Source organism: Peromyscus leucopus, chromosome X (genome assembly GCF_004664715.2).
Source record: "Peromyscus leucopus breed LL Stock chromosome X, UCI_PerLeu_2.1, whole genome shotgun sequence".
NCBI lineage: Eukaryota > Metazoa > Chordata > Mammalia > Rodentia > Cricetidae > Peromyscus > Peromyscus leucopus.
In genome coordinates this window covers 15,405,276-15,431,813 of record NC_051083.1, presented here as the reverse complement: position 1 = coordinate 15,431,813, position 26,538 = coordinate 15,405,276, and the positions used below count along the sequence as shown (strand labels likewise).

The following is a 26,538-nucleotide window of genomic DNA, read 5'->3' as shown; positions in this document are numbered from 1 at the left end:
TCATGGTGTCCTGTGAGGTAGATGATGTTCTTTTCATCTTCGTGAAGAGGGAAATCACCTACAGTCTACTAGAGGAACCATGCGCTAAGATTAGATTTGTGTGGTTTCATTCATGGTTGAAATGAGGATTTATTGAGTATGCTCTGTGTTCTAGTCTCTGTGTTTGTCTCTGTGGATAAAGTGTTAATGAAGTAGACAGCTCCTGTCACCTTGGAAGAAAATGACAGACATGAAATAAATGATTAATCATGTATTTATTTTACTTCTGATAAAGTATGCAAAGTAAAAGTTAGGGAGACTGTGTGGATTCTAACCAAGCTTGGAAATGAGTCAAAGTTTTGCAGAACTTAGATTTATATTTAAAAATGGCCAATGAGGCAGAGAAGCTAGATGAAGGAAAAACAATATAGAGCATCTTAGGATTTAAAGTGTTAATAATCCACATGCAGTGGGAAGCCACTGTTGAGTTTTAAGCAATACAGTGTCATAAGCAGATTTAGTATTAGAAAATGAGTACTCTGGGAAATGAATTAGAAAATAGTAAGGGAAGGAATAAGTAAGTAAGTGGGTTGCTACAGTTTCTGAGGTGACAGTGATAATGGATTCTTGGAACAGCATTAAAGATATGGGAAAGGAATGACTGATGATTAAGTAGCTATGACGGTGAAACAAAGGAGATGCTAAGAGAGTTTCCAGGCCCCTGCCACAGTTGTAGTCACAGAAGCTCTCTGGACAAGGAGCAGGATTCTGTGGTATGTTTTTTTATTTAAGATTTAGAATTTTCACAAAATGAAATATAAAGATTCTATGTAGATCGTTAGAGAAAAAGAAGATGTTAAAACTACCTCAAAAGATAGACCGAAGAACAGACCTGGGAATATAAGAAGGATATTGAAATGGGTGTGTGAAGGGAGATAAATCTCTTTTCAATGGATGTCAGAAGGTAGGACTAGTGATGTGGGTCAGTGAAGAGTGCTTACCTAGCATGCACATGGCCTTCAGTTCAGTTCTCAGTACCATAGGAAGAGAAAGACAAAAGAACAGAAGAAACACAAAGGGGACTAGGAATTTGTCCTAGCTCAGTTGGGAGAGGGTTTACTTAGCATTCGTGAAGCCCCGGGTTTAGTTCCCAGAACCACACAGGCCAAGTGTGGTGGTGCACACTTATACTACAACACTTGGGACAGGAAGGTAAGTCTAAGATACCTTGGTGCCAGCCTGTCTCAAAAAGGGGTGGGGGTCTTGAATGTGACTTAGTTGCTAGACTGCTTGCCCAACATGCCTGAAGCTCTGGGTTTGATCTCCTGCACTAGCACAGAATAAACTAGGTATGGTGACATTTGCCTATAATTCAGCATTTGGGAGTAGAGGCAGGTCATCCATGTCTCTATAAGAATCTGAGACCAGACTGGGGCATCAGGCCTCGTAATACCTAAAAGCTACTGTGTAAAGGATTGGGAGGTATGAGAACTGTAAGGACATTTGAATCTGATTTCCAGGAAGCAGTTTCCATAGGAATAGTATAGGCAGTGATCATGGTGGGATGCTAATAATTTCATAACGTTGCAAATAAACACCAAATTTTATAATTGGCTAAGATGGTAAATTTTATGTTATGTAAACTTTATCTTAAAAGAAAATAAAACAAAATCAGAAAATTGTCAGCTATTATTGTTCACAATGGAGAATAACATCAACTGTAAAGGGATAGGAAAAAAAGAACAGCACACAAAACTAGAAATCGGGAAAACAAAATAGTAAAAACAGAGTTAAAAAGCAGGGCTGGAGAGGTGACTTTATTGTTAAGAGCACTTGTCTCTACATCCAGTGACCTCCACACGGTGGAAAGAGAGAACCAACTCCTGCAAGTTGTTCCCCGACTCCTACATGCATGTCATAGCATTCATGCTCTCCAATAAATAAATATAAAAATTTATGTGTATGAATGGAAATATCAAAACAAAACCCATTAATTTATACAATTAATATGTGGTAAAAATAAATTTTAAAAAATGTTCTGTTGATGTATAGGATTCGCATGAAGTGCAGAAAGGCATGGGAGTACATTTCTGTCATTGAACTTGAAATGGCTGTAGTGTCTAGTATAAAGTGAATCAGTTAAGTTTATGTGTGGATGTGCTCCAAAATGGGTAGTAAGATTATCTAAAATGGTAAAAATAAAAATCCTCAAAGAGATATGAACACCTATTAAATATTTAACATGATGAGCTGGGTGGTGGTGGCCGCGCAGCGGCGGCGTTAGTGGCGGCGGCGGCGGCGGCGGTGGCGGCGGCGGCGGCGGCGGTGGCGGCGGCAGTGGGGTGGTGGCGGCGGTGGCAGGGCACTCCTTTAATCCCAGCACTGGGGAGGCAGAGCCAGGCAGATCTCTGTGAGTTCGAGGCCAGCCTGGCCTACCAAGTAAGTTCCAGGAAAGGCGCAAAACTACACAGAGAAACCCTGTCTTGAAAAACCAAATAAATAAATAAATACATAAACAAATAAACAAACAAATAAATAAATAAATAAATAAATACTTAACATGCAAATATCTGGCAGATGTTAAATGGAGTGGCAAATGTGACGAGCAGTTCAAAGAAGAGTAAAAAATAGAAACAGGAATACTCATTAGGAACATGGAGGTGACTATGTAAATTGAGGCAAAACTAGGGTCTGATGTATAACCTGGAGTTGCATCCCATGGGCAGAAGTTTTCCACTGACACATAGATCTTTTCAGAACATTAACATCAAATAGAGTTCCCATAAAAAGGGAATGTAACCAGGTCAGCTTGCAGGCTTGCCTGTAATTCCAGCTATGAAAGGCTAAGGCAGGATCTCTCAAGCAAGGTGGCTAGTAAGACTCTCTGTATTGGTGAGCTCTAGCTTGGATTGAGAGATCTTGTTTCAGTAATAAGATAGAAGAGTGAACACGGATGATTCCAGATATCAACTTCAGGACACACACACACACACACACACACACACACACACACACACACGCCCAACATGCGTACATGTATACACAACACACTTGAAAAGGTGAGAAATTTCCTAATATGGGCATATTTCTGCACTGAACCTCAGAGCTCAGTGGACACTAGTGAGATCATAAAGTCTATGTTGTAACAAAGACCCCTTCTGCTGAGCAGAGATAAATTCGCGGGTGGTGAAGAGGTTTGGTTATTTTGAGAGACCTAAGGCCAGAAGACAGGTGGAGCTGAACCAATCCCATCGAACAAGCACCATGGCCGGGAAAAGGCGAAGACGGAACGTTTCCCGTTCCACAAGAGCCAAACTTCAATTTCCTGTTAGCCGGGTAGACCGCTTCCTGCGAGAGGGGAACTACTCCCGGCGCCTGAGCTCATCTACACCCGTGTTCCTAGCTGGTGTACTCGAGTACCTGACATCTAACATCCTTGAGTTGGCTGGCGAAGAAGCCCATGTGAGCGGCAAGAAGCGCATCAGCCCAGACCACGTCTATCAAGTGGTTCAGAACAACGAGCAGCTCCACCAACTCTTCGAAGAGAACAACAAATCTGTGGACGATGAGATACCAGAAACCGATGAGGACTGATGATACCTGGGTCTCCGAGGCTGGAGAGTCCACTACCTCTTCAGCCTCAACCAGTCACGGGGTCTACTACCTGGGGGGCTAATCAGACTTGCTATTAAAGCATCTAAACTGAAGCCAATGGTTCTGACTCCTTTTGGTTTGTCATTTTGAGATAGAGAAACACCCAGGAGGGTGGTGGTGGGTTTGGAGGTGTGGTCAGTATGGGGGATTTGATTTCCAGGGGAGTTTTTTTTTTTTTTTTTTTTTTTTTTGGTTTTTTGAGACAAGGTTTCTCTGTGTAGCTTTGCGCCTTTCCTGGAACTCACTTGGTACTCACTTGGAACTCACTGGAACTCGGCCTCACGAGTGCTGGGATTAAAGGCGCGCGCCACTGCCGCCCGGCTTCCCCCCCTCCCTCGAGACAGGGTTTCTCTGTGTAGCTTTGCGCCTTTCCTGGAACTCACTTGGTAGGCCAGGCTGGCCTCGAACTCACCGAGATTCGCCTGGTTCTGCCTCTCCACGGGAGATTTCTAATGGGAACTGTGTGGGCAGTGGTCTTGGTGGGAGGCGGTGGTCAGGAGAGAAAGTAGAGGCCCTGTTGAGAGAAAGGGTTCCTGGTGAGGTGTGAATACGGGTGGCCCTGGTGGGAGGATTTGGCTGTGGTAGAGGGCAGAGACGCTGTCCTGGGAGGTTGTGAGCATGGAAAGGCTTGGGAGCCCAAGAATTTGGCTTCAACCTCCCAGGCATATTGGATTCCCAGGGCAAAGCTGCTGGCTGGAGAGGGGTGGATGAAGACATGGACTGTGGTAGGAAAGGCTTCATTGGAGGTACGATTTCAGGTCAGAAGATGATGGCTGTGGGAGAGGGGAGACCATGGAATGTGGCACACTGTTGCCGTGAGCTTCAAGGGTTAGGAGTGTTCACAGAGCACTCAAGAGTGATAGTGAAAGCAGAAGGAAATATACAAAATAGGAAATGTAGTCTGTGTTTTCTTTCAGATTTTTGAAATTTTCTGCCTTGCTCTAAAAGGAGTTCGACACAGAAGAGTAGATATAGTACTAAGATGTTGTGTGGAATACATGTATATATGCTTCTATATTATTTTCTTTTTCTTTCTCTATTTTTTTCCCCTTGGGACAGAGTCTCCCTACATAGTCCTGGCTGTCCTGGAACGTAGACCAGGCTGGCCTTGAACTCGCAGAGATTCCTGCTTCTGTCTCCCAAGTTCTGGGATTAAAGTCATGTGCCACCAGTTTTGGGCATACTGATTAACAATAGAATAAAAATGCTGCTGCTGCCTGATCAACATGAAATTCAGGCAGAACATTAATGAACTTATGAATCTCTTCAGCTGTGAACATGGTTGCCGGTGCCACTCTCAGCAGGAGGCTCTGGGTTGTCAGGGTGTATGTCATAGAGCAGTGCAGCGTCATCAGAGGCTGAGCCTGCGTTGAAGGGTTTTTCTGTACTGTGTATACTCTGCCTCTGATGTTTCCCAGAAAGGGCATGGGATTCTTAATTATACTTTCAAGTGTTGCTTGCACTTAGCACTGGAACCCAAATCAAGTATGCCAACAATCTATGCCCCTGCCTGTGAGTGTCCATCCACATTGGAAGTTTCCACTGTTCATCAGGTCCTGGGAGGCACCCTTGTGCTGCTGCTGGCCTTTTAGACAGAACTTCTCAGAGGCAGTCTAGTCAGCTTTCACAACAGAATCAGTACATCACTCTCTTTCCATGTGATCTTAGACATTCCCTGTTTTCTCGGGGCAGTGACTTCTTTATGTGTAGCTTGGAAGATAAGAACCCCTTCTCTTTGGTTTCTTATGAATAGCTGTATCTGTGTCCTTTCCTGTCCCCACATGTTCAGGCTACTTTTCGGAAGGCAGCTAGTTGTGCCTGGTGCTCAGGTGACTGTTGGGCACTGGGGTTACTAGCTCTGACTACCACCTTCTACTGTCCAAAGGATGGGATAGGAAAGGACTATGCAGAGGGTAGAGGTCAAAGGATATGGGTACATTGGGCAGGCCATGGTCTCTTCTTTGCTCCTTTCTGGTGACTCTCTATGCCTGGCTTATTAGGATTAGAAAAACATGACTTACCCTTGATGTGTTTACAGGAATATTAACAGAATGAAATGCCAGAATTGTGCTTATGACTCTGGAAGATGTACTTGCAAAACTCCAAGACAGCTTCTTGCCACATAATCTCCAATAATATTTGTATGTACTAAAACCCCACTCCCAAGATTTCTACCACACACATTCATCATCCCATAGAGAGCTAGGAAGCATACTTTCTTTCTTTTTTAAGGCTCATAAAATGCCAACTTATCCCTGTGCTTTATCCAACCTTGGTCTCAACAATTCTCGCTCATATACACCCTCCTCTTTCTCACTAATTAGACTCCCAGCGCTCCACCAGGGGCCTAGCCATGGATGTCTGCATCCAGATTCCTCAGTCCTTGGATGGGGTTTCTGGCACGACAATTAGGGTGTTTGGCCATCCCATCACCAGAGTAGGTCAGTCCAGGCTGTCTCTCAACCATTGCCAGCCGTCTATTGTGGTGGTATCTTTGTGGATTTCTGCAGGCCTCTCTAGCACTTTGCTTCTTCCTATTCTCATGTGGTCTTCATTTACCATGGTCTCCTATTCCTTGTTCTCCCTCTCTGTTCTTGATCCAGCTGGGATCTCCCGCTCTCTTTCCCTCGAACCTCTCCCTTCATTACCCCCACTCATGTCCATGCTGTTCATGTAGATCTCATCCATTCCTCCGTCATTGGGCGATCCCCGTGTCTTTCTTGGGGTCCTGTTTTCCAGATAGCCTGCCTGGTGATGTGAGTAGCAGTCCAGTCATCCTTGTTCTACATCTAGTATCCTCCTATGAGTGAGTACATACCATATTTGTCTTTCTGAGTCTGGGTTACCTCACTCAGGATGATTTTTTTCTAGATCCATCCATTTGCCTGCAAACCTCATAATGTCATTGTTTTTCTCTATGAGCGAGAATTGTTGAGACCAAGGTTGGATAAAGCACAGGGACAAATAGCCAAACGAACAGAAACATATGAACTATGAACCAATGGCTGAGGGGCCCCCAACTGGATCAGGCCCTCTAAATGGGTGAGACAGTCGATTGGCTTGATCTGTTTGGGAGGCATCCAGGCAGTGGGACCGGGTCCTGTGCTCATTGCATGAGTTGGCTCTTTGAAACCTGGGGCTTATGCAGGGTCGCTTGGCTCAGCCTGGGAGGAGGGGACTGGACCTGCCTCACTGAGTCTACCAGGTTGGTCTCAGTCCTCAGGGGAGGCTTTGCCCTGGAGGAGGTGGGAATGGGGGATGGGCTGGGGGGAAGGGGAGGGGAGCGGGAGGGGGGAGAACAAGGGAATCCATGGCTGATATGTAGAACTGAATTGTATTGTAAAATAAAATAAAATAAAAAAGAAAAAATGCCAATTTATTTTTATAAATTTTTTAATTAGCTTGCAAGTATTAAGTTTCATTATGACATTTTCAAATATAGCTTATTTTTCTTGATCCCCCAGATCCTCTTCTTCTCCATTCTCCCTGTTGGTGATAGATCAAAAAGTTGCAGAGATGACTGAAACTTAAGTCTCTGGGGTTCACCGGTGACTTCTAATAATTTTCACAAGTAGACAATCAGGTGGGAGTGCATAATAAATATAATATAACTGGATGTAATAGTAATAGAAAAATGATATGCACAATAAGATAATAAAACTAATGTAAAAGGATTATTTTGGCCAAGAAAAGTTCTAATTATAATGACTAAAAGTATTTTCAAAGATGCATATACTAATTTCTAGGTGTGTATGTTTTTAATAAAGCTACATAGAAAAGTGTGATATACATCACACTTTTCAAAAATTACTGTTATAAGATATTTAACAAAATTTTAAAAAGGAAGATACAAAGTTTTTTTTTTTAATTTACTGAAATAACAACTGCTAACACTATAATTTTATTGCCTAATATCATGAGGGAACTCACCAACTAAACCATGAGAATTAGAAGTGGGGCTCTAGAAATTTCCATATAATCTAGAACTTTAATACTTTTGCTCTCCAGTATCTGATATTGGTTCCCGGATGTCCCTTGTAGATATGAAGATCCAATTCATGCTCAAGTCCATTACATATAGTGGTGTTATATTTACTTATAGTATACACCCATATTCCCCTATATTTTATCTCAATTTATTTTATTTGAACAGGGCTTTGCTATATTGCCTAAACTAATCTCATATTTGTGAGCTCAAGTGATCCTCCTGTCTCAGCTTCCTAAGTATCTAGGACTACTCCAGGCATACACTACCACACTTGGCTCTTGCCTATAATTCATGTCAGCTCTAGGTCATTTATAAAAAAAACACAATGAAAATGGAATAGAAATAGCTTTTATTTTAGATTGTTTAGGGAGGGATGGCAAAGAATTATACTTCTTCAGCACAGATGCATTTTTCTACCATTTTTGTTCATTTGGTTGAATTGGAGATGGAGAACCTGTGCATAAGGAGTCCTAACTATACTTACGTTAACACTATTTTCCCTACTCAAGTTAACATAGACAAGGCTAAGCAACTCTTTTGCTTTGACGTTTTTGCCTGTGACTTGTCAATCCTGACATAGCAGATAAAGCCAATTTTTCTAACATCACTCTTATAAGTTGAAAAAAACAAATCTTTTGTTTCCAGTGTTTCTTTGGAAATTGTAGATGTATCCAATCGTCTTTTTAAAATAAAAAACACAGAGCCAATGTAAAAGAGAGAAAGCCGAGAGGTCAGAGCTCAGAGATAAAATCTTACCTCCTGCAGTGCTCCTAACTTCCCCGAGAGAGAGCTACTTCCTGTTTGTCTGTGTTTAAATAGTCTTTCTGTTCTGCCTTCTCATTGGTTCTAAACCCAACCACATGACTGCCTCATCACTGCCTGTAAGTACCGCCCTCCAGGTCTTAAAGGCATATGTCTCCAATACTGGCTGTATCCCTGAACACACAGAAATCTACCTAGCTCTTCTAACCATCACGCTCTTGCTATGGCTCTAATAGCTCTGACCCCAGGGCAACTTTATTAACATAAAATTAAAATTACATTTCAGTACAAATAAAATATCACCATATTTCCCCTTTTCTATTTTAATAAAAAGAAAAAAGGCAAAAGGTTATAACTAACAAAAGAAAAACTATATACAAAAGTACAATAACTATATACAATATATACAAGTAACAAATACCTAAACGATGTCTAGTCCATTTGTATTTGACAAATCAGAGAAAATAATTCCCTTATCTATCCTATTTTAGTAAGTCCAAAATGTATCTAACTCACTTTCTATCCTAATTAATCTTCAACTATAACTAACTAATCTTCAACTCCCTCAGAGACCCAAGAAGGAAATAATATTAGCTAACAAAAATAAAAACAGGAAGTGCACAAAAGCAACTTCCAAAAATTTTGTGAGTTGACAGAAACATCCAGCTGCCTGGACAGTCACCTGAGGTTTCTCTGCAGGAAATCTTAAAGACAAGTTTAGCCATGAAAGATAACATGGATTTTTTATTTTATTGCATTTTTTTATTTTGGGTTACTTTGGAAGGCAAAATTAAACAGTTGCTAGGAGGTTTGAGTTGTATCTTGGCTATCTATTACAGTGAAAATACTTAGAGAAGTATAAAAAAGACCTGAGCATATTTATAAATGTAGTCTTTGCACTTTTTTTTGGTTTTAAAATTAATAGTCAAGGGCATGATCATGTTAGGAGGAAAACCCTCACTGTGATCAGATATTCAGTCTTTGCTGTTTGGCCAAGATTATATAGAAAATATGTTAGACTGAATAATGTCTCCTCCAGAGATATTCAGGTTCTGACCTCTGGAATTTGTGAATGACACTTTATATGGAAAAGAGAATTTATGGATAATGAGGCTGCCCACGTTTGTTATGACACTCGGGTAGGACTTCAAGGTTATGAAGAAAAAAAGAATCCAGTTTGAGGACTAAAGAAGCAAGATGTAACACTGCTGGCCTTGATGAAGAAGGAAAGGGGCAGAAGCCAAAGAGTGTAGCTGTAGAATCTGGAAAAGCCCAGGAAATAGATTCTCCCCGAGCGTCCAGGGTGGGAGTGTAGTTATTTATTTCCCAGAGTATAAGAAAATAAACGTGTTCTGTGTTAATCTACTAAAATAAGGTAATTTGTTACAATAGTCATAGAAAACCAATGTAAATGACGTTTTAGCAATTCATGTAAGAGCAGATTAGCACCTCCCAAACTGTCCTTTTCATGGGGAGAAAACCAGTTTTTAGGTTTGCTTTGATAAAGAGGTCACAGGTACTTTTGACAGTCTTACTAATAAATGTGATAAAGGTAAGATAGCATTGCAGTTTTGAACTCTTAGCCACTGTTATTAACTATATAAGACCTGTGCAAGACTAGGCCATCAACATTTTGTCATGGAAGGGGCAAGAGGCCCCTCCCATCCCTGAGGGCTTATAGGCAGTTAGCAGACAGTTGATCAAGATGAAAGAAGGATCGAGAAGCTAAGCAATACAGCTGTAGAAAGCAGCTTCATGAAATCTCCCCCCACCGAGGTGATGCTGGCAGTTAACTGTTGCTGGGGAGGGGGAAGTTACCTTAGGGGTTTAAATGCTGGTAAGTTAACCTGTGGTACTGTAAAATAATTCTTAATTCATTTGATTACATACACACAAAAGTATTTGGCAAAATTTTAGTACCTCTTTGTGTTCCTTTTTAGATTTCTTTTCTCTAGACCTTTTACAGTTTTCTATAATGCTCAAATTTGTCATTCACCATTTTTCTCTTATTATAGTCTAGAACAGCAAATCACTGTACTTTAGGGCAGAAACATTATCTTTTTTGCCCTTAAAAATATTCCTAGCACTTGGAAGGCTGAAGCAGAAGGATTGCCATGAGTTCAACAAGGACAGTCTGGAAGACACAATTTCAGGTCAGCCTGAGCTACAGTATGAGATGCTGTCTCAAAAAAAATAAACCTTATTATTTTGAGATTCCTAGTAGAATTTCATTCACATATTATAACTTCTGCTTATTGTGGTTCCTGAAAAAAAAGAATACTGGTGGAAAATTATTAATTTCTGTTCTTTCATCAGACTTAGTAGGTCTCATGGGCACACCTAATGCATCCCTACACCACTCACTTTCCTTATCCATTTTCATAATGTGGCAGAAATGATCGTGTTCATTTACAGACCCAAAGATAGAACCTCTCTGTAGTGTGAGACCCAAAGATAGAACCACTGGGTACTGTGGGTGTTATGTTTAGCAGTCTATTCCCAGTATTATATCTTACTTTGCAATTATCTTTAAAAAACACACTGACTATTTGATCTTTAGTTTTCTAAAAACCCCAGAAATACTGATCAAAATAACCCACTACAATATCTTATAGTAATTCAACAGAACAATGATTAATTTTCTCTCAACATAAATTAAGCTTTTGATAATCTTCAACATTTGGTATGAGTAATTTCTGCTCATTTGATCATGAACATGTATATTTTAGGAAAACATTTCTGAGAAACTTAAAATGTATGTTTGTATTATTATGTGTAGCATTGGCAATTCAGAGAAGACATACTTACATTAAACTCCTAAATCTAGACCTATTTATTAAAGATTTTAAAAATCAGAAACTTCCTAGTTAAGCTCTCAAATAGCTGTTCTCTTGAATGCCATGAAACTTTTAATAGATTGAAATTTAATGTATTAACTGATCCATTAATGAATAAAATGACTGGAAGACCAAATTCTTTGTTGGCTTTCATCTGATGAGTACATTTTCTGTAAACTATGGCTACAATTAGAAAAATGCCCAGATCCTAAACTCAAATCTTCAACTCTTTCTACCAGTCATAGAAATCACTCAATTGACATGATGGTATATGCCTGTAATCCCAACACTTGGGAGGTAGAGGCAAGAGGACCAAGGATTAGATTGTCCTTAGCTAGATAGTGAGTTTTTGAGGCTATTCTGGGTTATGTAAGACCCTGTCTAAAAAAAGAGCCATCCTTTTTAACCAAACCAAACCAATAGAAATGTAAAACTCACATAAAGCCATTTAAAAATTAGTAAGTAAGAGTATCCTATTGGCATTCTAGACTCATCCGTATGAGTCAAGGAGAAAATTCCTGGGCAGGCTTTTACTGTGCATAATGCGTACTTGTCAACAAGGTCTGCCTTTTATATGATTCTATAGTCATCTTTTCCTATGTTGCTAAGTGTTTAAAAGACAATTCTTAGAAAGGATAAAATCATGTCACTCATAAATATGCTATTTCATTATTTATGAGGATAATGATACATATAACCAGTTCAGTACAGGAATGTTGACCAGAAATACTGAATTAAATGTATAATTAGAAAATAATTACTTTCTTATCTTTTTGAAGGGAAAACTATTGACACTTCAGTGTAGATTGCATTCTTTATTTATATCAGTGACTTGACAGCATAGAGCCCAGAGCTGGCAATCATTAGGGCCTCAGACAACCACAGGAGTTGCATTGCCCCAGAATTCAGCGATGGCAGCAATAACCGTGGATGTCATCTCTTCTTTTGGACTGAGGAAGTATAATTGATGATGAAATGTTCCAATCTAGTAAGAAATTCGGATAGTTAAGTTTCAGAGCTTGGCCAGGGCCACTGGAGCCCCATTTATTGACAGAAGCACAACACAGCTCAGAAAATCATGTTTTAATGCCATTAGTGAATGCTGTCACAGACTTTACATCTATAAATGTGCTTCAGACTTTTCTCACATTATGACAGTTTTAGATGGTGGTGTTTGTGAGACATCTAAGAGTAAATGCACCATAGGGATTATGAACATACTGTGTAGAGCTGGGAATAGATATATAAAGTGGAGAGAGAAAATGGAAAGTATGGCAAATTCTTGAGTACTCTGAGCCACATGTCCTTGCAGCTTCGGTAAAAGTTTCAGTGCACATTGCCCATACCCCACTGTGAGCACATGCCTTAGCATACATTTCAGTGTTTTCTTTTCCTTCTTAGGGCTTTGGCCTGTGCCAGAGAAGATAGCTTAGGTACTGCTGGGCACTGTGTGAAAGATAATATCCACTGGATCAGTTCAAAACTAAGAGAAGTGGCAGTTACTGGACAAAACTTCAGACTGGATCCTTCGCATGGATGCCTGGGCTCCAGTCTAGATGAGCCTCTGTGGATTCCCAGTAGGCATGAATACAATGCAGTGAGTAGAGCAGTAACCAGCTTAATGATGCCTCGGTTGGTCCCGTGGCTTCCCCTCCTTGGCCTTCCCCAACGCCTTTGTTCTGTTTACTTGGCCTACCTTCCAAATGAACTTTTTTTTTGTCTCCAGCTATGCTATTGGAGAATAGTCTCTGAATAGAGATGATAATTGGAGTCATGGTATGTGTAACTGTGGAAAGGCAACTAATTTCATCCCGGACAAATTCTGTAAGATGTATGCTGTAAAAGAATGAGTGCTTTAGGCTTTGGAAAGAGAATGAAGTTTTGCACTAAGCTGGATGGGAAACAGTAGAAGATTTTTTTTGGAGAGTTTGGTAAGAATGAACAAGAACACAGTTGTAGTTGTTTTTACACAAGTGCATTGGATAGGTAGAGGCTGGCTAGTAGAGGGTACTTGAATTAGTGATTTTAGAGGTGTTGATTGGAAATCATTAATTACTTATTCTCACTGTGTCATTTCTACTACATTTGTTGAAAGATGAATAAACTAGGGTACATAGGTCTAACTTTATAATACAGGTTTTTTTTTTTAACTTTGGTGACTTAACAAATTCATCTGTTTAATCAAGTCACACTCTAGAGATCTATGTTAGCCAATCACATTTCATAACCTCTGGAGGAAGGGAACACACTTTATATATTGCTTGTTTCCAGAACCAATTGCATTGTAGGAATTAATTTAAATACAATAGCTTCAATTCCTCCCTTCTTAGAGACAAATTAGGAGAATGAGTTGAAGGCTAGCCTTTTGTGCTTGTATGTAGTCCTTTACATGAGCCAATATTATAACTTTCAGTTACATTGTCAGTGCTCATCCTTTGACAAGTTAGTCCCCAGCTCACCCTCACTGCCACCCTCCCATTATTCTCCACAGCCTATTGTAGCCACTATTCTTGTCTCAAGTTCTGTGAGGTCAGTGTTTTTAGATGCTACGTATGAATAAAATCATCTGTTAATCTGTTACTTTTCTTTCCATGTAAGGGTTTTGTTATTTGATATAACTACCTACAGTTTCATCTGTTGTCACAAATGACAGGATTTAATCCTCTTTATAGCTGAATAGAGTTCCGTTTTATGTATGTATTATATATATGTATATTCATCAGTTAGCAGACATCTTGATTCCCTTTTTTTTTCTCTTGTGAATAGTGCTGCCTTAAGCAAGGATGAGCAGATAACACTTAGCATACTACTCTTACTTCCTTTGGGTATATAACCAGTAGTAGGGATTGCTAGATCATACAGTAGTTCTGTTTTCACTTTTTGAGTCACTTACTGCTTTCCAAAATATCTGTACTCGTTTATAGCATAATTTTAAATGTTTAAAGGAAAGACTCCATATTCTTATTATAGTTCCTTTTCTTGGATTCATACTCAAGGTAATATATTGTTGAAATAAAAGTCTGAATCACGACAATCTTAGGTCTTTAAGTTTTGTTTTTTTTTTTTATAACTTCTAAGCTTTGTTCCAGCTATCAGTCTGTCTTCATCCAAAAGTTGACAACTTTGGTACTACTAAGGACCAATGTCAAAAGCTCTGCAACTTCTAGAAACACCTTAGCCAGAAAAACATTGCTTAACTAGTTGTGAACCCATGTAACTGTCTTTACATTAGCATCTTTCCAGTTTCTTAACTCGTCCATAAAGTTACTATGAAAGGCGATCTATTTGTCTGTTTTTGTTCTTTCATTTTATTTTCTTTTTGGAATTGTTTGGCGATAGGGTCTCATTTTGTAGCCAAGGCTTGCCCAGAATTCCCAGCAATCCTCCTGCCTCTGCTTTCCAGAATTCTGGGATAACAATCATAAGCTACAATGCCCAGTTTTCTCTTTGTTTTTGTTTTGTTTACTGGAGGCCTTGCTGATAATGATACACTAATGTTTATAATGTCCATACACTTACTAATTATAGGTACCGTTTTGGACTTTAATTCAAAATTATGGTAATATATTGTATTAAATAGGATCAGAAAATAAATTAATAACTACCTACTTCTTTGCCTGATTAACCAAAATTTCACATGACATGTTTACTTTAGATATGTTTCTTTTTTTCTTTTTAGAAATAAAATTTCTGTGAGGGGGAGTACCTTGTGAACCTTCCGTGTCATGATTTCAGTATTTATCACTCTAATTGATTTATGAATGCACTGTAGAGACACCATTTGACAAAGTACTATATGTGCTGATTCTGTAAGTCTTGACCTTTATCACATTTTAGCTCTTGAGTCATATTGAGATGGGACACAGTTTCATGATTTCTGTTCTTCTCTATGACTATAACAGTATCATTTCTCCTTGATTTGTGTGACTTCCTTGGCATCAGGTTCTTTTAAAGCAAAAGTGTTAATGATTGTTTTTCTAATCTATCTCCTTAGAAGTTTAGAAAATTGTCTTGGTTTTGTAAACCACTGACAAAAGCAACTTAAGTGTATAATCCTTCATGATAGGGAAGTCAAGATAGCATCAACTAGAAGCAACTGGTACACTATATCCAGTTAAGAAACAGAGATGAAGATGAGGTCAAAAGCATAGGAGCTTAATGAGGACTGTGAGAAGACAGGAAAAGTAGGTACAGAGAGGAGCTGAATGTGAGGACGGAGCTGAAGCTGTGTGGATAGAAGTTTGTTATAGAGAAATAAAGTAATGGACTTTTGTATGTAGATTCTTTTTGCTCAGATAACCCCTTGCTGGACGTAGTGTCTTCCCCAGGACTCTGGGAGGAATCTTCTCAGGGCAGGCCCTTGGGAAATTCTGTTATGTTGTTTCTCAGTTGGCAGCACTATTTGGGGATGTGTAGGGAGTGCAATCTTGCTGGAGGAAGTATATCACTGGGGGCAGGCTTTGAGATTATACAGCATCACTCTACTTCCAGTAAGCTCTTTCTCTTTTGTGCTTTATTTGAAAATGTGATTGCTCAGCTTCCTGCTCTGGCCACCCATGCCTGCTGCTGGCATGTTTATCTGTCATGATGGGCTCCTCCTTCTTATTCTTTATTATTCTTCCATACAATACATCCCACCATAGCTTCCCGTCCCTCCCTTCCTACCAGGCCTCCCCCACACCTCTCCTCTCCCTCAGACTCACTGTTCCTCCATTTCCCTTCAGAAAAGTGCAGGCCTCCCAGTGATATCAACTGAACATGGCATAGTAAGATGCATAAACCCTCATATCAAGGCTGGATGAGGCAAGCCAGTAGGAGAAAAAGGATCCCAAGAGCAGGCAAAAGAGTCAGAGATAGCCCCACTCTCCCTGTTAGGAGTCCAACAAAAAGCCCAAGCTAAACAACCACAGCATGTATGTATGCAGAGGGCCTAGCACAGACCCATGCAGACCCTGACTGTTAATCCAGGCTCTGGGAGCCCCTAAGAGCCCTGCTTAGTTGATTCTGTAGACTGTGTTCTCCTGGTGTCCTCCACCCCTCTGGCTCCTACAGTCCTTCCCCCCAGTGGCCTTTTATCCCTCTGGAATAGTAAGTCAGAAAAAGCTCTTCCACCACACAAATCTTGCCATTGGCTCCAAAATAAACCTTTTACCTTTTGAAGTTGATTATTTCAGGTGCTTCATTATAGCCATTCAAAGATTTTTTTAATACACTATATGCCAGACACCAGGGAATAATATAAGATTTTTGCCTTTGTCCAATTTTAGTTTATCAGGTATATCAATTTAGCATCTGTCTTTTTATCTAAAAATAGAGTATTGGCAGAATGATGAAATAGGAACTCATTGAAGGCTGTTATTGAAATTTTCAGTTACTAAAAAACCTTTTTTTACCATAGTGAGCACAGAATAATGCATTTGAAAACAAAGAAGGATAAAGAGATGGGGAGGTTTACTGAGAAATATGGGCACTGAGATGATTAATAGAGGATAGAATGTGTCTGTCTTGTTAGCAAAGAGAGAAAGTAGCTCATTTTAGCCTCAGGCGGTCCAGTGTTCATAGCATTTAGGAGGGTTTGCCATGCTTTGACATAGCTGTGGCTATGCGGCTGAGTGGAGGACCTCTGCATTGCATTCTGGGTGGCTGTGAGGAGTGCAGGGACTTCCTTCCTTCATCTGACTATCCAAGCCAAAGAGTTTTCTTGTCCAGCTCAACTCACTGATGCTCCTCTCTGCCTGAGACAGGATGATAAGGAAGGAGGGAGACGAGTTGGTAGGGCAGATAGAGGAGTGTGCCCCAGCCCTACCTCTTTCTGGGCATTGCTTGTGTCCTGGGAGGTGATTCCTAGAAACCAGTGAAGTAAGGCTTACCCATTTTCTGGCACAGGCAGTCTAATTTCAAAATACTCATAGAGGAGAAAACAGGTGAAAATGTGGGCTCAGTGGAAACGAGGAAGTGTGGTCAACTTGACAAGAGTCAGGGAAGATTCTCTAGTTCCAGGGCTGAGCAGTTGTAAGGATAACAGCTTCTTTCTTGTCTCTCATTGACGAGAGAGATGAACAAGGAGAAGCTGAGCAATAGACCCAGTTAGCTTTATTTAAGTAGAAAAGCCTACTGATTGAGATCAAGCTTCTAGAACAAGAATGCTCAGGTTTCAATACCAGTACTGTTCACCAAGCTGAGCATTACCAGGGAGATTATTGAACATCAGCATATGAGGAGAATAACACTATCTTCTTTCTATTTATACTATAGTATTGACAGAATTAAGTGGTTGGTGCCTGTAGAATTCTCAAAATAAGCCTTTGGCATGAAATAAGCACAATACTTTTGAGCACAAAAAAGATCACCCAGAGGCAGTCTTACGGAAGTCCTTAGGCAAGAAATGGAAGTATGTCTGGGGACGAAAAGAGTAAAATGATTCAAGATTTCCAGGGAATGTAGAGTACACAGCTATGCTGACATCATGCGGGTTATAAACTGATGGGCCAAAATATTTGTTCTGGCAGTCTGACAACTCAATAAAACATAGGTTTGTATTTCAGGAAAAGTCCTCGATTCTGAGTAAGCATCTGCTAAAAGTACTTATGACAAAAACAAAAAATGGTAAATGTCTTTGTCACTAACACTTGGTTTTGACAGGCTGGAATGACTACTGGTACTGGCTCTAGCTGTAAAACAAGACAAGCTGCGGGATGTAAATAGACCTTGCTACTGTGTTTATTTTCTGTTTGACATCTATCAGGGTAGAGGCCTTAGAAAATACCTCTGCAGCAACTTCATAATGGCAATGAAATAATATTTTTTTATCTCTAAAATTTCAGTTTAATAATCATTTATTGTTACATACACATATGAGGGCTATCATGTAGTATTTGTCTTTCTGAGTCTGCATTACTTTGCTTAACATAATGATGACAGGTCCCATCCCTTTTTCTGCAAATGGCATGATTTTATTTTTCTTTGTGTAATTTAGTGACTGTGTGGTAGTCTGACAGTTTGAATTTTCATTTCCTAATGACTAATGAATTTGATTTTATTTTCACATTGTGCTGGCTATGTGTGTGAAGTGACTTTAGTCTTATATACCTTTTTTATCATTAAGATGCTTTTTATTCATTTTGCATACCAATCACAGATCGCCCTCTTCCCTCCTTCTGCCCCTACAGCCTCCCCCCAACTCGTCCCCCATTCCCTCCTACAAGAAGGTAAGGCCTCCCATGAGGAGTCAGCAGAGCCTGGTACATTCAGTTGAGGCAGGTCCACGCCCCTCGCCCTGAACCAAGACTGTGTAAGGTGTCCCACCATAAGGAATGGGCTCCAAAAAGCGGCTCATGCACCAGGGAGAGATCTTGACCCTACTGCCAGGGGGCTCCTTAAGCAGATCAAGCTACACAACTGTCTCCCTTATGCGGAGGGTGTTGAGCCTGCCGACAGTCAGCTGGGTAGCTGGTTGAAGGTGTGCGGATTGAAGAGACAATGAAGAAGACAGAACAGAGTCAAGAGGTCTGCTGGTCAGTGCCGGACAGTCCCGAGTTTATTTCACAGCCAGCTTGTACACAGTTTTGAAGGACAGAGGTAGAACAATGCACAGCACAGGCATTCAACCTCTATCTATCCTGCCTTGCGCCAAGGAGCAGGCAGTTTCTTTTTCTATCTCGATGTACCTCTGCCTGGCATCAGCAGCCTGTGTCTAGCTAGATAGTGTGTTCCTTCTTGTGGGCTAATCAGGACTTTCTCACAGCCCTTCAAGGAGGCTCTGTGGGCTAATCAGGATTTTGTCAAGGCCCTTCAAGGAGATTCTGTGGGCTAATCAGGACTTTCTCACAGCCTTGGAGCAAAAAAGCCTGAACTCTATTGACTCAGAATAGACTTCAGATTCAAACTGGGAAACTGAGTCAGTTGTGGGCTCCCACAAGAGGGCCTAGTCCAGTCTCATGAAGGCTCCACAGCTGTCGGTCTAAAGTTAGTGAGTTCCTACGAGCTTGGTTCAGTTGTCTCTGTAGATTTCCCCATCATGATCTTGACCCCATTTGTTCATATAATCTCTGTTCCATCTTTTCAACTGAACTTCGGGAGCTCGGCCTGATGTTTGGCCGTGGATCTCTGCATCTGCTTCCATCAGTTACTGGAGAAAGGCTCTATGATGACAGTTAGGGTATTCATCAATATGATTACTGGAGTAGGCCAGTTCAGGCATCCTCTCCACTATTGCTAGTAGTCTAAGGTGGGGTTATCCTTGTGGATTCCTGGGAACTTCCCTAGCTCCTGATTTCTCCCTATCTCCATGATGTCTCCCTCTATCATGGTATCTCTTTTCTTGCTCTCCCATTCCGTCCCTGTTTTAGCTCGACCATCCTGTTCCCTTATGTTCTCATTCCCCATCTCCTACCCTCTATTGCCCCCTCCCCTCACTCCCAGTTTACTCATGGAGATCTCATCTATTTCCCCAGGGTGATCCATGTGTCCCTCTTTGGGTCCTCCTTGTTAGCTAGCTTCTCTGGAGCTGTGGGTTGGAGTCTGGTTATCTTTTACTTTACATCTAGTATCCACATATGAGTGAGTACATACCATGTTTGTCTTTCTGAGTCTGGGTTACCTTTGTTTTTTACTGCTGAGTAGTACTCCGTTGTGTATATGTACCACATTTACACCTTTTTAATTTTGGATTTTATAGCTGGAGAGACATCTTAGTGATTTGATGCTTTTGCAGAAGACCCAAATTTGGGTCTCAACACTCACATAACAATTCACAACCATGTGTAACTCCAGTTCAAAGGGATCCAATGCCCTCTTCTGACCTGCAGGCACTAGGCATTCACACATACACATAAAAAATAAAATAAACACAAAGAACTACTGTTAATTAACGCATGCTGAGAGAGAGAGAGAAATATTCTTCCCCAGGGAGAGCACACCAATTGGTTCTAATAATACCAGCTGGTCAGCTCTGAAAACATGCATATGAGTAACACCATAGAGAATGAGCAGGTTATATTTAGGAACATATATGTCTATACACATACACATGCAATAGCTATTAATGAAAAATGACACTATGAATTTGAGATCAATGAAGCATATGTGGGAAAGTTTGGAGGGAAAATGGAAAGGGAGAAGGATATAATCATCTCAAAAAATTAAAGGAACTAATGTTTTAAAGTTGGGTTGCATCTCCATTGTGTCCTGTGAGATCATTAGCTATGAGCCTGACATACTATCTTGAGCATCTCCTTCATAACAGAACTGCTGGCTACACATTCCCTCTCCTTGGTTTTGTTTTCTCATAAGGCATCTTTCTCTTTTTTATTGAAAGATGGATGACTTTATTGTTTTTATAATTTAGGCACACATAATAAAAACATAAAAACATTGCCAGTTATTAAAGCAAATTTACAATTCGTGCTAACAATATCTTGACCATCCTTGATGTGGTCTGATTACTTCAGAGTCTGGCTTAATGTCTCCAGCAAAATAAACACAAGGTAGACTCTCTCAATTTGATCTAATTCATTGGAGAATGTACCTTGTAAAATGTATGGTATCTTTCTTTAGTTTTGTAAGAAAAATATATTAAAAGCTGTAGAGGCTCCTGTTGAATGGGTTAATGATACCAGATGTGCCTGCTTGAGAACACAGTCCTCAGACACATCCTTTGGAGTGCTTTTCTTTTAAATTTATTTTTTTAATTCATTTTACATACCAACCACAGTTCCCTTCCCTCCTCCCACTTCCCCCACCTCCCTCAACCCACCCCATCCACTCCTCAGAAAGGGTAAGGCCTCCCACAGGGTGTCAACAAGGCCTGGCATATTCAGTTGAGGCAGGACCAAGTGTCCCCACCCGACTCCACCCTCACATCAAGGCTGAGCAAGGCACCCCATCATATGAAATGGGCCTGAAAAAGCCAGCTCATGTACCAGGGATAGATCCTGGTCCCACTGCCAGGGGTACCACAAACAGACCAAGCTACAGAACTGTCACTCACATGCAAAGGTCCTATTTCAGTCCCATTCAGTTCCCCCGCTGTTGGTCTAGTGTCTGTGTGCCCCCACAAGTTTGGGTCAGCTGTCTCTGTGGGTTTCCCCATTATGATCTTGACCCCTCTTGCTTGTACAATCCCTCTTCCCTCTCTTGGACCGGACTCCTGGAACTTGGCCTGCTGCTTGGCTGTGGGTTTCTGCATCTGCTTCCATCATTTACTGGAAGAAGGCTCTATGATGACAATTAGGGTGTAATTGATCTGATTACAGGGGAAGACCAGTTCAGGCACCCTCTCCACTATTGCCTGGAGTCTCAGCTGGGGTCATCCTTGTGGATTCCTGGGAATTTCCCCAGCATCAGGTTTCTCCCTAACCCCATAATGGCTTCCTCCATTGAGATATCTCTTTCATTGCTCTCACACTCCATCCCGCCCCCAACACAACTATCTCATTCCCTCATGTTCTCATTCCCCATCCCCTTCCCCTTATCACCTCCCCCACTCTCTGTGTACCCAGAAGATCTCATCTCTTTCCTCTTCCCAGGGTGATCCAAGTATCCCTCTTGGAGTCCTCCTTGTTAGCTAGCTTCTCTGGAGCTGTGGGTTGTAGTCTGGTTATGCTTTGCTTTACATCTAGTATCCACTTATGAGTGAGTACATACCATGTTTGTCTCTGGGTCTGGGTTACCTCACTCAGGATGATGTTTTCTAGTTCCATCCATTTGCCTGCAAATTTCTTGAAATAATTATTTTTTTACAGCTGTATAATACTGCATTGTGTAAATGTACCACATTTTCTTTATGCATTCTTCCATTGAGGGGCATCTAGGCTGTTTCCAGGTTTTGGCTATCACGAATAATGCTGCTATGAACATAGTTGAGCAAATGTCCTTGTGGTGTGGTTGAGCATTTTTTGAGTATAAGCCATTGTGGTATTGCTGGGTCTTGAGGTAGGTTGATTCTCAGTTTTCTGAGATACCACCATACTGATTTCCAGAGTGGCTGTACAAGTTTGCACTCCCACCAGCAGTGGAGGAGTGTTCCCTTTGCTCCACATTCTCTACAACAGAAGCTGTCTTCAGTGTTTTTGATCTTAGCCATTCTGACAGGTGTAAGATGGTATCTCAGAGACGTTTTGATTTGCATTTCCCTAATGACTAAGGATGTTGAGTAATTCCTTAAATGTCTTTTGGCCATTTGAGATTCTTCTCTTGAGAATTCTCTGTTTAACTTTGTACTCCATTTTTTAATTGGATTGTTTGATATTTTGATGTCTAGTTTCCTCAGTTCTTTATGTTTTGGAGATCAGCCCTCTGTCAGATGTGGGGTTGGTAAAAATCTTTTCCCATTCTGTAGGCTGTTGTTTTGTCTTATTTACTGTGTCCTTTGCCTTACAGAAGCTTCTCAGTTTCAAGAGGTCCCATTGGTTGATTGTTTCTCTTAGTGTCTGTGCTGCTTGTGTTATATTTAGGAAGTGGTCTCCTGTGCCAATGCATTCAAGACTACTTCCTACTTTCTCTTTTATCAAGTTCAATTAAACTGGATTTATGTTGAAGTCTTTGATCCATTTGGACTTGAATTTTGTGCATGGTGATAGATAAGGATCTATTTGCAATCTTCTATGTGTTGACATCCAGTTCTGCCAGCACCATTTGTTGAAGATGCTTTCTTTTTTCCATGGTACAGTTTTGTATTCTTTGTAAAAAAAAAATCAGGTGTTCATAGGTGTGTGAGTTAATGTCAGGGTCTTCAATTCGATTCTGTTGGTCTACATGTCAGTTTTTATGTCAATACCAAGCTATTTTTACTACTATAGCTCTATAGTAGAGCTTGAGTTCAGGGATGGTGATGCCTCCAGAGGTTGCTTTATTGCAAAGGATTGTTTTAGCTATCCTGGGTTTTTTTGGTTTTTCATATGTTGAGTATTACTCTTTTGAGATCTGTGAAGAATTGTGTTGGGATTTTGATGGGGATTGCATTGAATCTGTAGATTGCTTTTGATAAGATTGCCATTTTTTACTATGCTAATCCTACCTATCCATGAGCATGGGAGATATTTCCATCTTCTGGTATCTTCTTTAATTTCTTCAGAGACTTAAAGTTCTTGTCATACAGGTCTTTCACTTGCTTAGTTAGAGTTACGCCAAGATATTTCATATTATTTGTGGCTATTGTAAAGGGTGATGTTTCTCTGACTTCTTTCTCAGCCCTTATATCATTTGTATATAGGAGGGCTACTGATTTTTTTGAGTTGATCTTGTATCCTGCCACATTACTGAAGGAGTTTATCAGCTGTAGGAGTTCCCTGGTGGAATTTTTTGGTCACTTATGTATATTATCATATCATCTGCAAACATCAAAAGTTTGAGTTCTTCATTTCCAATCTCTATCCCCTTGATTTTTGTTGTCTTATTGCTCTAGGTAGAATTTCATATACTATATTGAATAGATATGGAGAGAGTGGACAGCCTTGTCTTGTTCCTGATTTTAGTGGAATCGCTTTGAGTTTCTCTCCATTTAATTTGATGTTGGTTGTCGGCTTACTGTAAATTGCTTTCATTATGTTTAGGTATGTCCCTTGTATTCCTGATCTCTCCAAGACCTTTATCATGAAGGGGTGTTGGATTTTGTTATGTCTCCCTTTTCATTTCTGATTTTGTTAATTTGGATGCTCTCTGTTTGCCTTTTGGTTAGTTTGGATAAGGGCTTGTCTATCTTGTTGATTTTCTCAAAGAACCAATTGTTTGTTTCATTGATTCTTTGTGTTGTTCTCTTTGTTTCTATTTTATTGATTTCAGCTCTCAATTTGATTATTTCCTGGCATCTATTCCTCCTGGGTGAGTTTGCTTCATTTGTTCTAGAGTTTTAAGGTGTGCTGTTAAATTGCTAGTGTGAGATTTCTCCAACTTCTTTATGTGGGCATTTAGTGCTATGAATTTTCCTCTTAGCACTGCTTTCATAGTGTGCCATAATTTGGGTATGTTGTACTTTGATTTTCATTGAATTCTAGGAAATCTTTAATTTCTTTCTTTATTTCTTCCTTGACCCATTGGTGATTTATTTGGGCATTGTTCAGTTTCCATGAGATTGTAGGTTTTCTGTAAATTTTGTTGTTGTTGAAATGTAACTTTAAGCCATCTTATCATGATCTGATAAGATACAGGGGGTTATTCCATTTTTTTCTATCTTGTTGATATTTGCTTTGTGACCAAGTATGTGGTGGATTTTAGAGAAGGTTTCATGAGGTGCTGAGAAGAAGGTATATTCTTTTGTGTTTGGGTGAAATGTTCTATAGATTTCTCTTAGGTCCATTTGAGTCATAACATCTGTTAGTTCCCTTATTCCTATGTTAAGTTCTGTCTGGCAGACCTGTCCATTGGTGGGAGTGGGGTGTTGAAGTCTCCCACTAATAGTGTATGGGTTTTGATGTATGATTTATGCTTCAGTAAAGTTTCTTTTACAAATGTGGGTGCCCTTGTATTTGAGCATAAATGTTCAGAATTGAGACTTCATCTTGGTGTACTTTTCCCGTGATGAATATAAAGTATCTTTCTCATCTCTTTTGATTAATTTTAGTTTGAAGTATATTTTGTTAGATATTAGGATAGCTATACCAGCTTGCTTCTTAGGTCCACTCAATTGGAAAATTTTTTCCCAACCCTTTACCCTGAGGTAATGTCTGTCTTTGAAGTTGAGGTGTGTTTCTTGTATGCAGCAGAAAGATGGGTTCTGCTTTCATATTCATTCTGTTAGCCTGTGTCTTTTTATAGGCGAATTGAGTACATTAATATTAAGGGATATTAATGACCAGTGTTTGTTGATTCCTGTTTTTGTTTGTTTGTTTTGTTGTTGGTAGTGCTAATATGTGTGTGTTTCTCATCTTTGGAATTTGCTGGTGTGGGAATATCTATTGCCTGTGTTTTCGTGGATGCAGCTAAGTAAGTTCCTTGGGTTGGAGTTTTCCTTCTAGTACTTTCTGTTGGGCTGGGTTTGTGGATAGGTATTGTTTAAATCTAGTTTTGTCCTGAAACATCTTGTTTTCTCCATTTTTGGTGATTGAAAGTTTTGCTAGATGTAGAAGCTAGGCTAGCATCCATGATCATAGTGTCTTTATAACATCTGTCCAGGACCTTCTGGCTTTCAGTGTCTCCATTGAGAAACCAGGTGTTATTCTGATGGGTCTGCCTTGGTATGTTACTTGGCCTTTTCTTTTGCAGGTCTTAATAATCTTTCTTTATTCTGTATGTTTAGTATTCTGATTATTATGTGGCAAGGGAATCTTTTTTGGGGGTCCAGTATAATTGGTGTTCTGTAAGCTTCTTGTATCTTCATAGGCATCTCCTTCTTTAGGTTGGGAAAGTTTTCTTCTATGATTTTGTTGAATATAATTTTTGTGCCTTTGAGCTGGTATTCTTCTCCCTTTTCTATCCCTACTTATTCTTAGGTTTGGTCTTTTCATGGTGTCCCAAATTTCTTGCATGTTTTGTGTTATGACTTTCTTGGCTTTAATGGTTTCTTTGACCAATGAATCTATTTCCTCTATTTTATCTTCTATGCCAGAGAATCTCTCTTCCACCTCTTGTATTCTGTAGTTCCTGTTTACCCAGATTTTCCATTTCCATAATTCCCTTGGTTTGTGTTTTCTTTATTGCCTCTATTTCAGTTTTCAATTCTTTAACTGTTTCCTTCACCTGTTTGGTTTTTTTTTCTTGGCTCTCTTTAAAGAATTTATTAATTTCTTCCATTTTTTTTGTTTTTCTCTTGATTTCTTTAAGGGGATTTTTGATTTTTCACTGTAAGGGCTTCTATCATCTTCATAAAGATATTTTTAAGGTTGTTTCCTTCTGCCTCATCTGCATTGGGCTCTTCAAGTCTTGCTGTTCTAGAACCCTAGGTTCTGGTAGTACCATATTGCTCTTTTTGTTGTTGAGTGTATTCTTGCACTAGCAGCTACCCATCTCTTCCTCCAATGGGTGCAGGCAGTGTCTGTGGCTCCAAGGGTGGCTCTTGCTCCAATCCGTGGAGGTGGTGTCTGAGCCTTCAGGGGCTACCCTTCCTGCTTTTGGTACAGGCAGTGTCTGTGTGTGCGGGAGCTGCTCTTGGTCCAATCAGTGCAGGTGGTGTCTGTGTCTCCAGGAGCACCTGATACAGTGGTGGATGGTTGGTGTTGGGCAGAATGGGACTTGTAGATTACAGAGTCAAAGGGGTGGTGGTGGAGAGACCTGCCCGCAGGTGCCTTGCCTGCTGGCTGGCTAGCGGGGCTGCCAGATAACTTTCTCTTACCTTCATCTTTGGATATGGATGTCTGTGTCAGAAGTTATTTGCTCGGCACTTGG

The 26,538-nt window shown here is 40.2% G+C and overlaps 1 protein-coding gene across 2 annotated transcripts in view; it reads left to right on the top strand.

Moving 5' to 3' along the window:
- Nucleotides 1–26,538, top strand: part of Xk (X-linked Kx blood group) — a 51,548-nt gene that overhangs the window by 12,006 nt on the left and 13,004 nt on the right. Inside the window, exon 3 of one of the 2 annotated variants that reach the window (XM_037199471.1) lies at nt 3,149–3,691. The exons of the other annotated variant lie outside the window; for it this stretch is intronic. Within the exon in view, the coding sequence (XP_037055366.1) occupies nt 3,149–3,573 (425 nt within the window). The 3' untranslated portion in view covers nt 3,574–3,691. Of the gene's footprint in view, nt 1–3,148; nt 3,692–26,538 lie in introns of those variants that run through there. 2 annotated transcript variants of the gene reach the window in all.